Below are 17,500 nucleotides of genomic sequence, written 5' to 3'. Positions count from 1 at the left end.
CTCAGCCATTTAGTACCCATGATTTACTTGATGTTTGTCGCTATTAACAAATGTGTTGATCAGAGCTGAAGATTAGTGCCTTGTTCTCAGAAGACAAGGTGTTTACGGCTGCATACTTTGGAAGATGCGTTATGATACAGTTAACTGTATGCTTATATTTATCCGGTAACTGGGGGAATCGTGGCGGTGGGGTTTGTTTGGAGGGTAAATGAGTGTGTGTTTGGGCCTCCAGTGATGGAGTGTGACACCCCTGGTGTAAATAAGCGGGGATTCCTGGGGTCTTGGCTCAGGGTGCCTCTCGGTGCCGATTGGCTGCGTGTGTGTTTTTTGGGGACTGTAATTGAAGACACGGCGGCTGCTTTATGGCTTCCTCGCTTGGCGCAGCTGTTTGTTCTCCCGCCTCTGACGAGCGCGCGGAGGAGAGCGTCTCTTCGGGGGGGTGGGGGGTGGGGGGGTGGGGGGGAGCGAGGTGAGGGACCCGCAGCCCCGCAGCCCCGCAGCCCCGCCCCCGAGGATGTGTCGGACACGTGTTATCTCGCTGCGCTGGATCCCGCTGGCTGGGAGCGGCAGGACGGGGTTTGGCGTCGCAGCGGCTGCGGCTGCGGCTTGCCTCATGCGCTGCTCTCAGATCCCGGGCCTGAGCGCTGCGCTGCGCTGCGCTGCGATGCTGCGGGCGCATGCGGAGGCATGGGGCGCGCTCCCCGAACTCCTCACTCCACCCGCGTCTGTGCGCGCTCAGCCATGCGCGGAGTTCTACAGAACCACATGGGGGCATTTAGCAGTGTGTGTGTGCATTTGTGTGTGTTTGTGTGCGTGTGTGTATTTGTGTAACGTGCATGTACTTATATATGTGTGTGTGTGTGTGTGTGTGTGTTTCTGTGTGTTTGTGTGTGTATTTCTATGTGTTTGTGTGTGTGTTTGTATTTCTGTTTGTTTGTGTATTTGTGTGTGTGTGTGTGTGTGTGTGTGCGTGCGTGTGTGTGTATTTGTGTGTGTGTCTGTGTGTCTGTGTGTGTGTGTGCGCGTATGTGTGTGTTTGTGTGTGTGTCTGCGCAGAGCTGTGTGACTTATGTCCAGTCGTTACAGTAATTCCTCCACCTCCTGAGTTTATGACTGTGGTATTTCCTGTGGGGTCAGTCTGTCTGACAGGTAATCAGTACAGGAGCCAGGCTCCATCCACTGGCCAGTCTGGCTGGCCTGGCCTCCATTTAGCTTATGTAATTGGCTTGGATGGACACACTTCTCTCTGACTTCTGCTCCGAGTGTCCACTGGATGACAGAACAGTTCTGTCAGGTCTCTTGCACACAGTACAATACATTAACTTCAATTCCTGCAACTAGTACAATACATTAACTTAGAATACATTCAATTTGACCTGCCTAAATGAGACTCTTGGCACAAATCAGATGAAAGGTACTAAGTGAGGCAGATACCTTGTCACAAGGGTTCAGTTACAAGCAGCATTTTCATGTTCTCACAACTGTCTGGTGAGTGCAGTGCACTTTTATTTGTTGTAGGAATTGCTTTACTCATTAACCGTGTTGTACACACGCAGATGGGATCGCAAATCAAAACCGTTTCCCTACATTATATCACATGTTCATTCAGCGATTCGCTGTATTCTTTTTATCGCCGTTGAGTGTATTCCGTTTAAAGCAAGGCCGGAAGTGTGACCGAATTCTCGTGTGGTGAGAGCGGGACGCAGCCGAGACGTCTGAGGGGAACAGGTGCTGCGCGGTGTTGACTTCACGGGCCGGTGCTTACGGGAATGGAACCCGTCGCCCCCCCCCCCCCCCCCCCCGGGGCGGTGCGGTGCGGTGGTGCGTCGCCGGCTGCCGTTTTTACACGCGTCTGCCTCTGCGTTCCAGGCTGTTACCCCTGTCCCGGGCCCAACCTCAACCCCATGGCGCTGGGAGGGCGCTGGCTGGCCTACGCCGAGAACAAGGTAGGAGCGCGCTCCGGGCGGGGCGTGCGCTATACGAGTCGCGGGCTCCCCGGTGTTTGTTTTTATTTCCAGATCGGGACCAAAAAAAATTAGGTCGTAATGTCACGACAGGCTAGGTATGAGATACATACATACTGAACAGATCCGACTGGTCTACAAGCTCCCAATTGTTTTTTGACATGTCAAAAAACATTTGGGCACAGTTGGCTTGAAGTCGTTAGGTGTGAGAGGTCAAGCAAGCCAATTCTTTTAATTCCCGTAGACCAATCAGGAAGTGGCTCCTTGTATGACGTTTCTCCTGCTGCTCTTTGCCGACTGTAAGGTCACCTGATCTGGGCGGGAGTTTGTTTAGTCTATGCTATCATCTGACCAGTCGTCACAATCTGAACCTCGTTAAGTGTGAGAGGGCATCCAAACTCCCGACGCCGTTACTCGTGAGATAATCGCGGTACGTGCACCCCCCCGTACGGGAACGGGCCCCGCCCCTCACACGCGCTTAACATTCCCTCCGCTCGGCGTCCTCCGCCCCCTTTATTATTATTTCCATTCATAAAGCTCATTTCATTACGGGCGCAGAGTCTGTCTCGGGAGCGCGGTGAGGAAACCGACAGGAGGAAATGAAAGGGGAAGTGGGACTGCGGTCCAGGTTTCGTTTCCCCGTGATGTCTCTATCGGGGGGGGAGTCGGGCAGTTTTTTTTTTTGGCGTGCCGGCGGTGCGGCGGGGCGTCGGCTGGCTTGGGCCGGCCCGGCGTGGCCCGGGGATAGTGTGGGGAGCTGCAGGAAGCCGCGGTCGAGGGGTTTTACTGCAGTGCATTGTGGGGCCTGGGCGGGGCCGCCTTACTTTAGCAGTCTGTCACCGTTGCCCACGCGACTCAGTTTAATGGTAGCTGAAGCTTCCTCAGCTGATGATGATGACGGTGTGGAGTAGTCTGGTGTGATAACAATTGTGACCGTCTGTCTGTGCTTTTCTCTCCCTCTCTCTCTCTCTCTGTAATTTCTATTGTTTATTTTCCTGTCACTCCCTCCCTCTTGCGCTTGTTCCATTCCTCTAATTTCTTTTTCTCTTTCCCTTCCACCTCCACCTGTCTCCCCCATATCTCCTTTTCTCAATGGGCTTGATTTTTTGTCTTCTTCTGTCTCCTGCTTTCTTCCTGCCTCTTTCTCATCCATCCTTTCTTTCCCTGTGTGTCTCTCTTCTCTCCCTCCCCCCACCTCTCTCTCTCTCTCTCTCTCACTCCCACCCTCCTTCCCCCCCATTCTCTCTCTCTCTCAGTTGATCCAGTGCCATCAGTCTCGTGGGGGCGCTTGTGGAGACGGCGCTCAGTCCTACACCGCCACCGTCATTAGTGCCGCCAAAGTGAGTCCCTCTGCTGCACCTTCGTCCTGAGCGCCCCGGTGTCGGGCCCCCCCCTCCCTCCAGCCGCCCCCCCCCCCCCCCCCCATCCCGCCAGCCGGAGCTCAGCCGCGCCCCTGGGGCCCGGTCCAGGGGGGTTGGCAAACACCTAGACCCCTCTAATACCGGTCTCACAGTACCAACCCCCTCACAGCCACAGCCCTGAATATGAGTGCTGTCCCTACAGGGTTCACAGGCTACAGACTCGCCCGTCGCCTTCCAGATGCATCTGTGGGCTGTTGCGTCACACACCAGCACGGGATGCTCCCCTGTTGGGCCGCCGGCTGCTCTGACTCTTCCATTGGTCTCTGTGGAAAAGGGGCGGGGGTGTTGTGCCTTTCCAGCCAATGCGAGGCTTTCTGATACCAAACAGAATTTATTCTTCTGTTGATGCAGCAATACGGCAGCCCCCTCCCACATGGATTGGGCCTTCCCCTCGGCCCCCGAGGCGGTTGATTGATTTATTAAGCGTACGCGTGCACTCCCCCCCTCGCCCCCCCCCCCCCCCCCCCGCCGTCGCCCGATGGCCTCCTAACGAGCTCCAGCGGCTTACGTGAGAGGAGGGCCATTAGGCCTAATGGAGGAGGCGCATCAAAGGGGGAGCGCGGGGGGGAAGGGTTCGGGGGAGAAAACGAGGTTAAGGAGCCGAGGCGCGCAGACTGCTCGTCTGCAGGCCCCCCGCCGCCGTGATTTACAACCGCGTCCCCGCGGCCGACACGCCGCCGCCCGCCCGCCCGCCGTCTGCGCGTCTGAGTGCCGCCGCCGCCGCCGCCGCCGGTCAGGTGGAGCCTCAGCCCCCCCCCCTCACCCCCCCAGGGCCCCCCAGCTGCTTTCATTCACCCAACCCCCCCAACCCCCCCCACCCCCACCCCACTACCGCCAGCGCCCGTGAGGGACGAGCCGCACGTTGTTCCAGATTTACTTCGTATCGGGTCTCTGTAAACCCCGCTCGCCGGAGGCAGGTCTGGAAGGAGAGGGCCTGAGCGGGCAGAGACGGGGGCAGGGGGGGGGGGGGGAGGGAGGGTGTGTGCCCCCCCCCCCCTCCTCCCGTGGCAGAGACGCGCTCCTGGGCCTCCTCATGCTCCCCTTCTCCATCTTCGTTAACTTCGTTCCATCTTCGGGCACGCATGCGGTTAGCTGGTAGCCCCGCGGCGCGGGGGGTTAGCTGGTAGCCCCGCGGCACGGGGGGTTAGCTGGTAGCCCCGCGGCACGGGGGGTTAGCTGGTAGCTTGGCGTTGCAGGGGGTTAGCAGGTAGCCCACGGTGCGGGGGGTTAGCAGGTAGCCCCGCGGCGCGGGGGGTTAGCTGGTAGCCCCGCGGCGCGGGGGGTTAGCAGGTAGCCCACGGTGCGGGGGGTTAGCTGGTAGCTTGGCGTTGCGGGGGGTTAGCAGGTAGCCCACGGTGCGGGGGGTTAGCTGGTAGCTTGGCGTTGCGGGGGGTTAGCAGGTAGCCCACGGCGCGGGGGGTTAGCAGGTAGCCCCGCGGCGCGGGGGGTTAGCAGGTAGCCCCGCGGCGCGGGGGGTTAGCAGGTAGCCCCGCGGCGCGGGGGGTTAGCAGGTAGCCCACGGTGCGGGGGGTTAGCTGGTAGCTTGGCGTTGCGGGGGGTTAGCAGGTAGCCCACGGCGCGGGGGGTTAGCAGGTAGCCCCGCGGCGCGGGGGGTTAGCTGGTAGCCCCGCGGCGCGGGGGGTTAGCTGGCAGCTTGGCGGCGGCGGCTGTGCTAAATGGACGTCGGGGCTTAAGTGGGGTCTCTCCCCTGCCTGCTCTTAATGGAGCTAGCCGCCGCCGCGCGCGTGTCTGCGGGGCCCCGGGGACCGCTGGGCAGGAACCCGGGGCCCGGCAGCGCCGTCGATACGGCCTGGCGCCTGGGCTTGTCAGGCCTAGGGAGGGACGCCCGGGCCCAGCCACTAACAGACTCCGTGTAAATTGCCGGCCATCAATTATTAAGGGGAAACGTTTGCCTCCCGATTGATCAACGCTAATGTGTTTTCTAATCATCGCAGTTTAGAGTTTTTAGTGCTAATCAAAACAGTTCCCATTGATCCGCCCCGGCCCCGGGGCCCCTGCGGCGGGCAGCCCGCGTCCCCCTCCCCGGGCTCCGCCTGGCTCCTGCTGCCGGCCGCTCGGAACCGCCTTCTTCACCGACACCACCGCCACCCTCGTCCTAACTGCCCGAATAAAAATAAGATTAACCCCTAATGGTCCTGTGCCTGCTTGTGCTTTTATTGGATATTTGAGAATGGTCTTCATTTCATTGAGGGGATGTTTGATGCATTGGGGGCCAGTGTACCTATGCATTTGTGAATGAATGCTTTGGGGGGGCGGGGGGGGGGGCAGCTGTAGGTTGATTTTGTCCACACTACCTTCGTGTAGCGCAGATGTGCTCAGTTTTCTCAGGGTAGCATTTAGATGCATTGAGTGTCTTGTCTGGAAGTTTTAATGGGGGTGTGAGAGATGGCACTGTCTACAAGATTAAGTGTGTCTTCTCTTGCTTTCTCCCTCTCTCCCTCTATCTATCATTCTTTATATCTGTCTGTCTGTTCATCTCTCTCTCCCTCTCTCTTTCTCTCCCATCCCTCTCCATCTCTCCCTTTGTCATATCTCTCTCTCTCTCTCTATCTATCTATCTATCTATCATTCTTTCTCTATCTGTCTGTAACTGTCTGTCTGTTCATCTCTTTCTCTCTCTCTCTCTGTCTCCCTCTCTCCCTCCCTCCCCCCCTCTCCCTCCCTCTCTCTCTCTCCCCCTCATTCTCTCTCTCTCTCCCCCCCATTCTCTCTCTCTCTCTCCCCCCCTCTCTCTCTCTCCTGCAGACCCTCAAGTCAGGCCTGACGATGGTGGGGAAGGTGGTGACTCAGCTGGCCGGCACCGTGCCCCCCGCCCCGCCCGAGGAGGAGGCCCCGCCCCACAGCGGCCCCCGCCGCAGCGTCCACGCCCCCGGCGTCGTCACCGTCATCGACACGCAGGCCGTGGGGGAGGGGCAGGTAACGCCGCGCTCGCGCGCGCGCGCGAGTCCTCTGTGATGGACAGAGCTGCAGAGCAGCACTTCAGTTACCCGTCAGTCAAACTGTCCCGCTCCTCTCCTGATAAAATGCAGCTTTCCCACTCACTGGATAATGTCAGTTCATTATGAGGAACAAAGGCAGAAATTCTGGGCCGGTAGATGTGCTGAAAGGGTTTCAAAGTCAGTTTATTTATTTATTCGTTTATTTTTATTCTAAAAAAATTTACTGCAGCGCTTTTCTCTGGTAAGTTAAGACTTTTTTTTTTTGAATATTAAATCTGAGCTTAATGCTTTCCTGGTCTGGGAAGATTACATCTTTGGGTTTGTCCCCGGCTATGAAGGCTGTCGTCACCATCTCATAAGTGTAGTCATTCCCAACCGACAAAATGCCCATAATCCCCAGGGGCTCTCATCAGCGTGTCTGCCAGACATGTGACATTGAAGAACTTCCTGCCCCTGCTCCCGGTAATGACACACGGGGGGGGGGGAGGGGTCACGGCATGCAGGACTGTCTGATGGAGTGAAAGGAGTACACTGTGACCATGTTCAGGTTTATTGCTTTATGGTTAAATAACCCCCCTCCAGCCCCCGAAAACCCTGTAGAGAAGGGTACTGGAGAAGGGCGTTCTTCAGTTGCCCAAGACCTTAAGCAGAATGTCAGTTGGCATGTTGGGTCTGGACGTGTCAGGACAGGAAACGGGTATATCAGAGCAGGTTTTTACAAACCCACCTTTTGGTTTGAGGGTTGAGCTGGTTTACTAAATTTAGTTTCTTAATTTGAGTTATAATCAAAGTCATTAGAAGGTGGTATATTTGTTTGTGTGTGTGTATATATATGTATACATATATGATTAAAATGATGTCTATATTATATATATATATATGTATATGTATATGTATATTTGATTTGTAATGTCATCTGTGGCTTTTTGAAATAAAGGGTAATAATACATTTAAATCGGTGACCTCCCAAAAAGCTGAGACCCTAGAAGCCCCTGCTGTTTTTTTGCGTCTGCCTTTGAAAGGCTGCCGTTTTTGGATGTGTGCTGATTTTCTCCACTGAACAAAAAAGAGAGCTTCAGCGATCGCATTAATGCAGAAAATGTTTTTAAAGAGCCAAAATTCAGGAAATAATGTGCTGTGTTCAATAAACGCAGATATTCCAAGGTCTTTTTTTTAAGGTAGGGCGATGACCCAGACTTGAACCACAACAAAATAATTATTCCTGTTCCGTCCGTCTTTTCGGTGTCTACATTTGTGTTGTTTATTCGTAACAATATTTACACAGCCGTGTGAGCATTGCGAGATTTGAAACAGAAATCAGTTTTTGGGGTTTTTTTTTATGTTACAAATTTTTTTATAATACGATTTTTATAAACAGTTGTTTTGATCAGAATGCCGAAACATTATTTGTATCTTATTTCTTCCCACGTCAGTCAGGGAGTGTCATAATAAAACTATGAACGGCGTACATTTATTGTGTCATTTGTGAATTGGCATATTGTGGACGAGCTAGTTATTTACGTCTGAACACAAGTGAATTAGTGTAGGCTAAAATGCAGGTTTTTAAATGTCCTGCGTTCCAAAGACATTCACTGGGCTAGCGAGACCACTGAGCTTTCTCTGTGCACTGATAGCAGTGACAGGTCCATGCAGTGTCCCTGGGCCCATCTGCACCCACCCTGTGCTGCCCCTCGCAGCTGTCCCAGGCCACGTTCCTCTGTGCCACACTGGAGCGGGACAGAGCGGGATGGCGTGGGACAGAGGGGGATAGAGTGTGGTACAGTGGGGGGGGCCGAAGCGGGACGGTGCGGGACAGACGGGGCTGGAGCGGGACAGTGGAGGCCAGATTGGGACAGAAGAGGATGGAGCAGGAGAAGGACTGTGGGGGGCTGCAGCAGGGAAGTGGGAGGCTGTAGCTGGATGGAGCGGAGTGGAGCCAGTCTGGGCCACTCTCTTGGGAACGGCTCTGCAGTTCGTCATTTGAATAAAAAATAGAGCTGGAGCTGGACAGGCCAGACTGAGGGGGTGTTGGTCCAGGGAAAAGCACGCTAATGCACAGGTCACCACCGTACTGCCCCCACCCCCCCACCGCCGCCCCCTCCCGCCCCCCTACCATTTTTGTTCCTCCAGGGAGGAGACGCAGCAGACTGACCCCAGACTCTGAGCAGGGAGCCCCACAGGCTCCTGGGTAATAGGATTAGCAGTCAGACGTAGCCCCGCGCTAATTCTTTTTCAAAGGACACAACAGGATTCCCTGACAGAGCAACATTGTCCTCGTTAGCCGTAATAACGGGATCTGGTCTGTGTCACTGAGACATTTTTTTGTCTGAAATAAATGTCTCCGCTTGAGCGTGAGGCTAGTTATTATTATTTTTTTTCTGTGTTTGGGCTGGATCCCATTAAAAACACTCTGCTGGATTTATCACTGTTTGCCCCAGTCGCCTCATGTCTGGACTTAGTTATTATCTTGTTCTATGGACAAATTTAACATGAAAGCCTCCGATCGCAGTGAATGGCCTCTTGAGCTGTTTCTCAAGTTCTTGCGCGCAGCGCAGAAGTGAATAGATTGTGCACGGGCAGGAACTGGCTGTGGCCTTTCCAGAACCAACACAAAGGGGAGCCCAGCTCGTCTGCACCCCCCCCCCCCCCCCCCCCGGTCTCTATAGCCATCTCTGTCGCAGCGCACATCAATGGCGGCAGACCATTCGCCAACATTCGGCCTAAAGCAGACGGAGGCGAGCAGGGCAGAGAAGGACGGGCGGCCTGGACTCTCTCCGAGTCGCGTCTCTCCCTGAGTGACGGCCGAATTGTTCGTTTGGGAACCCCGGGGCGAGAGCGGCGGTGCCAGACGTGTGTGGCCGCTCGCTTTCGTCCCGCTCTTCCCAGAAACGTACCAGAGCCGCTCCACACGAGCGCAAACAGACACCCGAAAAAAAAAAACCCTGTCTTTTTACATCACGGGTTTGACCTGAAACGCGTGCAGGAAAATGGATCGGTAACCGCTTTTTATTTTTGTTTTTTTTTCCGAGCCGGCGCGGCAGGGTGGCGTGCGGCGGCGTAGCGGCGTAGCCGTGTGCGGAGTTAGAGGAGGAGGAGGAGGTGCCGTTAGAGGAGACGTCCATTAGGAGCAGACGGTCCCGTCTCCCGGCTCTTGTCGGGGGTGTGGGGGGGTGTTTTGGGGACGGGGGGGGTGGTTTATCTCATTGAGTGTGTCCCGCTCCAGCGCGTCGGCGAGGCGCGGGGTGACGGGTGCGGCGAGCTTTGCCGGGGGCGGAGGTGCGAGGGTTTCGGCGGGAGACAGTGATCTGATTGTCGGCGGGGCGAGGGGGGGGAGGGGCGGAGTGCGCTTCCGTGTAGCGGCCGGGCGTCCCGGGCGCAGCCCTGAGTGTCGCTGGAGACGTGCTCACGGAAGGGAAGGAGCCGGAGGGGGAGACAGCGCGGGGGGGGGGGGGGGGGGGGGGCTGGGGGGGTATCGCCAGGGTAGGGGACGCAGCTGTGAGCACGCAGCACACCCTGTGGGGGGGGGCGTGGCCTCCCCCTGTTCGCCGCTCTTACCGTGTGCGCGAACGCGAACGTTTGACCTTTCCTTTAAATCTACACTTCGGGCCAGCGTGACGGATTTATCCATAAAATGATTCATTGCTGGATTAATGTTTCATCGGTGGACAAAAAAATGTAGCTGCAGTTTTTTGGGAGCTGTTCCTTGTGGGACTGACTGCAGTCGTTTAGGGTTCTTCGCTGAGTGACCTCCCTGCATAGTTCCACTCGCGCATTATTTACTGTTACAGCGTAACTACCTTGTGCTCCACGGGAACTCTTCCTTTACAGGAGTTTTGAAGAGATAAACCGAGGAGCCATTTCACGTCATGGTTTTTTTGAATTATGTCTCTCAAAAATGTGGTTATGATGAGGTTACGCAAGATAAGGATTTAGAATACATGTGATGATCGTTATACAGATGTGTTGTATCTATTTGTAGATATGTTGTGCTGTTAGGGTCTAATGTTGTTGCCACATGTACTGTAGCTGGCAATAATGTTTTATACAGCTAATAGCTAATTGACAGGGGGTTTAGTTGGTACTCTAAGTTCATTGTAAGAATAAGAAGAGGTATATCTGTATTTTTTTAATATGGCTATATTCTGTAGTATGTCTTTATTTTAGAATCTTTCTAATAGATTCAAGAACACAACCCTGACGCATTAGTGATCGATTGCAGTGACCAATAGATTGGTCATGTGATTATGTGCCCTGGTGTCTCTTCTTGACAAGCTGAAGAGGGATGTCTCTCTTTTTTAATTCAGATTAGAATTTTACTAAGATATTCACATTACTGTGTTCTTGTACAGCGTTGTTGTTGTACTTGCTCTGCATGAAAGTTGTGCCCCATTTTGTTTTTAAGTATTTGGCCCCTGTTAACAAGCAAGTGAGACTGTCAGAAATGAGGCTTCTTCCTTTTGCCTCGCATAACCCTAACACTTCTCTAGTACTCACAGCTGCTGACCACTCACGTCGAGCAGCCTGTTCATGTAGCTAACATTACTGGCTATATACTGCAAAACGGAAAGTCCCAATATCCCTTTAAACATTATATTTCAATGATTTTACTCACGTAGTTATGTGACCCAGTATATTTATGAGGTGGAGGTTGATTGCTCATATTGTAGAATTATTATTTTTTTCTCTCCTGAAGTTGGATGCGGCCTGCACTGACCTTGTATTCTTATGTAAACTTAAACAAGACTAGGAAACCTAGTATATGGCTGAACCTAACACATGCGATCCGGCCGACCAATGGTGTAACTTCATCACTCGGCCGACCAATGGTGTAACTTCTTCACTCAGTCAGATCACTCAGTCACTGAGTCACTCAGTCACAGACATTCGTGTTGCGGTCCAGCCAAAAATAACAAAGACTTTTTTTTTCTACTGAGGAGAAAGGACTGCTGTCCTCACGGTTCCGTGTCTGTGTTTCAGGTCATGGTCAGTGAGGACTCGGATGGAGATGGGGTCGTGGCCCACTTTCCTGCCCACGATAAACCCATTTCCTGCATGGCGTTCAGCCCCAGCGGTAAGTGTGACTCTGAACCGAGTGGCTCTCTGCAGCTCTACAGTGCATCACAGTCAAGATAAACTATTTTCACATGCATTTTTTAGGCCCTGTCACCCGAATGTGCTCTCCTAAATTCAATTTGGGACGTTTTGAATGAAGCTTTGTGTGCTGCAAAAAAAAGCACAAACAAACGTTTGTGTGGTAGGAGACAAAAATCCCCCCCTCTTCCTTTTGCTGTGTGTGTGTGTGTGTGTGTGTGTACTGTGTGTGTGCTTGTGTGTTGGATGCAAATCCTATAAAATACAGGAATGGGTAAACAAATGATTTCCTCATGCATTAGAATGTGTGCCAAACCTGATTAACGTAATGTATTTTTAGCCATTGTTTGCAAAGAAAAGTGATCCAAAAATGAGAAAGCTAGTTAAACATCAACAAATGTTTCTGTAATCACCTGCCAAACACATGTAACAATCGTTATGCAGGCATATTATAAGCATATATGCAAGTATATATGTACGTCATTCAGAAGTACATATGGTGAACATACTTGTGCAAGAAGTTGAGAAGAGTGTTGTTAGGTAGCCACTGTAACTTAATTCTATAGTCAGACATCTATCTGATTTAATGGCTGTGTCTGAAAATCAGATTTTGACTGTGTTTGTACTACAACTGCAGCTGCTGAGTCGGTGTGATTGTGTCGAAGCCCATTTAGCGATACTGTTATTCTTATCCTGAACTGAAATCAAAGTTTGAGCAAAGTTGGAGCAAATATGCTGCCGGTTGACTTTCGACGGCGAGTGAGGTCACTGAAAATTTTGTGGTCTTTAGTAAGTTTCGACTGTTAGATGTGGACAGGATAAATGGCTTAAGATTCATGAAAATTTCTGACTAATTCTATGGAAATTTTCAGCTGTTACTCAATGACAATCATGAGTGGGAGAGAGGGGCAGTGTGTGTGTGTGTGCTGGAGTGGGAGAGAGGGGCAGTGTGTGTGTGTGTGTGTGTGAGCTGTACGTTGGCTCTCAGGCCTGGTCCATCTCTCTCTTGATGGAGGCCCCTGGTCAGACAGGACCCCACACCACACCCCCCTCCCCTCTCAGTCCCGCCCCCTGCCACACCACCCACTCCTCCATCTAGCCTCCGCCTTCCTCACACGTTTCCTCATCCACTCCTCCTCAGCGCCAGGGCCCCTGTGCTGACTGGTCTGCCTCTCTCAACAGCACACAGAAAGCTACACCGTTCAACTCAGCTTAGGCCAGCCATGGCCGTATATGTGTTTCAGATGCACTGTTAATTTCCAACCCAAATCTGTACCCAAAATGAACTGAAAGCTGTTGAAGTATCCCAGCAGCACTCGCAGGAGAGTGCGGGTTCATTTGGGAAAGGTGCAGGGGGACGCTCCTGCGGGACGGCCCAGGACGGCCTCGCTCCGGGCGGCGAAGTGCCATCTCTGGGGGGCGCCATTGCTTAACCTTTGGACCCCTCGGCCCTTCGGCGAATCAGACGGGCTTCGCTCCCCTAAGCCCTGCGTTGAGCCAGAGCGAATGAGAAACGAGATCACTGTCCCTTCCCGTCCCTTCCGCTCGACCTCCGGTCCCGTCTGAGCGCGCTCGGTAAGAGGCGCTTTCTGCGTTCGGGTGCGGAGCACGAGGGGAACGTGTGGGCGTCTCTGAACTGCAGACGGCGTGCGGGTGACAACGGTGCTCACTCCCCACAGCTTCCTGTAATCAACGGCCAGCCGCACAAACGTTTCCTTTCCTCCTCTCTTTCCCTTCTTTCATCTTCCTTTTTGCTTTATCCTGCTTTTATGTGCTAAAATAATTTGTAAACTTTTTCTGTTTTTCTTTCTGTTTTTTAAAATGAACATATATCTGAATCTAATGAAACATTTTGATGTGTATATATATATATATATATATATATATATACAGTATGTGTGTGTGTGTGTGTGTGTGTGTGCGTGTGTGATTTTCTTCACCTGTTTCCTTACACCAGAGAAGATCCTCTTTGGAAAATGTCAGGACTCCTCCTGCAGGCCCTGGAATGCCTTCCCTGTCTCAGCAGCAGCAGCAGTGATAAATCCCTTTTCCCCGTATCCACTGTGGCAGTGGAAGAAAGCTGCGTTTGAATTATTCCCCACCGGTAACAGTTTTAGCAGTGGCGAGCGTTTCTCCGGGTTCATCTTTGACAGGGGGGGGGGGGGGAGAGCCTGTCATCTTTATGAAAGGCCCTAAATATGGACTGGGGCAGGGGGGAGCGCTGCCAGCGAGCTCCTCTGTGAAGTGCGTCCTGGACCCCGTGCCGAGGCGTCCGCGGGCGTCTCGTTTCGGAGCGCAGCGGGACGCCGCGAACTTCAAAAACGCGCGACCCCTTAACCGTCCGGTTCGGTCGGGAGTGACGGGGCGCCGCTGTCGTCGCCTCTCGCGCGGAGGATTTTAGTAATTTTTTACGGCGGGTCCGCGTGATGAAATATGACCGCGGAGACGAGGGGGGGGGGAGAAAGCGAACGGCGTGTATTCCGCGCGCGAGTGAGTGAGTGCCGCGGTTCTGGCGACCTCGCGGCGTTTAAAACCGTACGCTTCGCACGACGGTGGGGGGGGGGGAAAAAAGAGAAAGAGGGCTTCCTGCCTTTGGAAGGGCCTGTGTTTGGATAGCTGAGAGAGGGAAACGGCTTGAATTTAATCGGCTGGAAAAGTGCGGCGCTCCTTAGCCGCGTCGGACGTAGCGCGTTCCGGCGTTCCGGCGCGACGGTAGACGACCGTTTGAGCGCTGCGGCCCGAGCGGCTCTGGTTCTGCCTCGGCTGAATCGTTTAAAAAACCGAAAAAAAAAACAAAAAAAAAACCAGATGAAACGGTGTGATTAGCCGGCCGAGGCCCTGAAAGCCAGGAACTCCCAGAAGTTATGCAAGAGACGGAGCGCGCTGTGTGTGTGTGTGTGTGTGTGTGCGTGTGTGTGTTGGAGGAACTACAGAGGAGTCTCGGTAGAAAATGGCGGTCGGTCGATCGGTCGGTCGGTTAGCTGGCACCCAATCTGTGGCGCTGGGGGTTCTATTCATAGGCGTGTAATTAAAGGACGCCGTTGGGAGCAGTGCCGCGAAGCGTCCACTCGAGCAGCTGCGGTGGCTTTGGGCTTCTTCATCTCCCTTTTTCATGTTTTTCCCCCTCTCTCTCTCTCAGCCTCCGTGCTCTGCGCCTCGTTTAATGTCTGCCACTCTGAGGTCACTGTTAGAGCGGTCGCTGTAATGGCGGGAGCCGCGGGGGGAGGCAGCGCTGGGTACGGCTGGCGGAGTGTGGTCCGGTGAGGGACGAGTGGGGTGCGTGTGTGTGTGTGCCTGTGTGAGTGTGTGTGAGAGTGTGTGTGTGCCTGTGAGAGTGTGTGCGTGTGTAAGTATGTAAGGGGTAAGTGTGTGTGTGTGTATGTGTAAGTGTGTGTAATTGTGTGCGTGTGTGTGTGTCCGATTGTGTGAGTGAGTGTGAGTGTGTGCATGTGTAAGTGTGACTGCGTGCGTGCGAGTATGTATGTGTATATGTGTAAGTGTGTGTGAGTGAGCATGCATGCATGTGTGTGCGTGTGAGTGTGAGTGAGCGTGCGTGTGTGTGTGTGAGTGAGTGCGTGTGAGTGTGAGTGAGCCTGCGTGCGAGTGTGTGTGTGTGTGTGTGTGTGTGTGTGTGTGTGAGAGTGCGTGTGAGTGTGAGTGAGCGTGCGTGGGAGTGTGTGTGCGTGTGCGTGTGAGTATGAGTGAGCATGCATGCATGTGTAAGTGTGTGAGTGAGCGTGGGTGCGAGTGTGTGTGTGTGTGTGTGTGTGTGTGAGAGTGCGTGTGAGTGTGAGTGAGCGTGCGTGGGAGTGTGTGTGCGTGTGCGTGTGAGTATGAGTGAGCATGCATGCATGTGTAAGTGTGTGAGTGAGCGTGGGTGCGAGTGTGTGTGTGCGTGTGAGTATGAGTGAGCGTGCGTGCGAGTGTGTGTGTGTATGTGTAAGTGTGTGAGTAAGCGTGCATGGGAGTGTGTGTGTGTATGTGTAAGTGCGTGTGAATGAGTGCGTGTGAGTGGGAATGAGCGTGCGTGCGAGTGTGTGTGTGTGTGTGTGTGTGAGAGTGCGTGTGAGTGTGAGTGAGCGTGCGTGGGAGTGTGTGTGCGTGTGCGTGTGAGTATGAGTGAGCATGCATGCATGTGTAAGTGTGTGAGTGAGCGTGGGTGCGAGTGTGTGTGTGCGTGTGAGTATGAGTGAGCGTGCGTGCGAGTGTGTATGTGTAAGTGTGTGAGTGAGCGTGCATGGGAGTGTGTGTGTGTATGTGTAAGTGCGTGTGAATGAGTGCGTGTGAGTGGGAATGAGCGTGCGTGCGAGTGTGTGTGCGTGTGTGTAAGTGTGTGAGTGATTAGGTGTATAGGGGGGGTGTGCAGTTTGCCGGTGGACGCTTCCTCACTGCCCAGGAGACTCGCGCTGTAATTCCTCTCAATCACGCAACTGATAAGAATCAAGGAATCTGCCGCTGCACCGCGGATCAGTCCAGGGCACTGACTCGCTCTGGGGAGCTTCGGTAACGGGCTCTTAAAGCGACAGGCGTGCTTTTCTGACCGCTGAGAGAGCAGGCCTCACCCTCCATCTTGGCGCCCAACGCACAGGCGGTCACATGGTTCCTCTTCAGGGCAGCAGGGAGAAGGCGTAGCACTGTGCTCTCACTGGTGAAATTACGAAATATTACTGTAGATGTTCTCAGGTGATTTCAAACCCCATGGGTTTCTGTTAGTCTCACTCAGAGTTTGTACAAGCCTTCCCGTGCAGAACAAAGTTCATATACTAGATTGTGTATTTAAAATTTATTTTCTTTTTTTCCCAAACAAGATGAGGCCTGCAGTACAATAACACTTCCACAAAAAAGGACAACAGGAACACTTGGTAATGCATTCAATCCAAATTTCCAATCCAAAGGTCAAAAATAAAAAGTTGTATGGGTGCAAGAATCAAATACCTAAATTCCTAAATTCTAAGCGATACAACGTAAAGTTCCGTTTTAAAGGTTTGCTTAATATTTCTTGTTCGCAGAGCCAAACTAATCAGGCAAATCGTACTAATCCTCCATACGACTCCTCCTGAAACCTCTCATTAATTTCTTTCTCGAAAGTACCCAAAAATAGGTCAAACGCCTTTCGGGGTCCCCTTATATTAGATATAACTTTCTCAAAATATACTGTGCTCATTACGAGTAGAAGCCATTCAGCAGCTGACGGAGGCTTCTGTTCTTTGTTTTTTGATTTGATGAAACACGTTTTTATGTTAATCTGAACAGCAGCCGGTACCGGAGACGGATTAAGCAGGCCGTGGTCTGGGTGGACGTTGCCGTTATCGCCGCTGACCCAAAATCAGGCCCCAACATCACCAGCTATGGCAGAGGAAGAAAGGGAGCAGAGCCACTCGATTGTACAGTTCAACCCATTCGGCCAAGTGCATTCACAGCAAGCCAGCTATTAGAATCAGTGAGATTAACTACTGCTTGTATTTTTTTGCATAGACTGCGTTGTTGCCGTTCTCGTTTGTGTTAGTGTTAATCAGTTTAACCTACAGGGTCCAAGTTGAACTATGCGGTCGTTCCCTGCACTTGGACCGGTACTTCTCTCTAGGGTTTTCGACACACTTGTTCCCGGTTATGGTTACACACTTTGTTGTACGTCGCTCTGGATAAGAGCGTCTGCCAAACGCCTGTAATGTAATGTAATGCACCCCGTGTGCACTCTCCACACGTACGGTGAGGTTTTTTTACCTGAGTATTTTTGCGTGTTTTTATTGGGATGAGATGAGCCTCTGATTTAGCGAGACGATGTCTTGCCTGAGTACTTCCGGGGGGTTTTCCGGGGTGAGTTCCCGTGAGAGGGGGGTCGGTCACGGGGGGGATTAAGGCGCGGCGGGACGGTCGAACCCTCTCACGCGCCATGCCGGCGGGGCGGCTGGGCTTTTGGCGGGGTCCCGCCAATGGCGGCTCTGTTTCATAACGCCATTACGACGTCCCGCTGAGCCGCGCCGCGCCGCGCCGCGATGCCTCTCCCTCGCCTTGTACGTTCTCCGTTACCGCGTGCGGGAATTTTGGCAGTTTGGGGTCGAGC

General features: G+C 53.2%; 1 protein-coding gene across 1 annotated transcript in view; it reads left to right on the top strand.

Moving 5' to 3' along the window:
* LOC118235834 (breast carcinoma-amplified sequence 3-like) overlaps positions 1-17,500 on the top strand; it is a 173,661-nt gene that overhangs the window by 27,749 nt on the left and 128,412 nt on the right. The window contains exons 10-13 of the mRNA XM_035433682.1: positions 1,870-1,946; positions 3,221-3,304; positions 6,152-6,322; positions 11,323-11,416. Of these exons, the coding sequence (XP_035289573.1) occupies positions 1,870-1,946; positions 3,221-3,304; positions 6,152-6,322; positions 11,323-11,416 (426 nt within the window). The remainder of the gene's footprint in view (positions 1-1,869; positions 1,947-3,220; positions 3,305-6,151; positions 6,323-11,322; positions 11,417-17,500) is intronic.

Source organism: Anguilla anguilla, chromosome 9 (assembly GCF_013347855.1).
Source record: "Anguilla anguilla isolate fAngAng1 chromosome 9, fAngAng1.pri, whole genome shotgun sequence".
NCBI lineage: Eukaryota > Metazoa > Chordata > Actinopteri > Anguilliformes > Anguillidae > Anguilla > Anguilla anguilla.
Note: the sequence above shows the minus strand (reverse complement) of the source record. Positions and strands in the feature narration are given on the sequence as shown.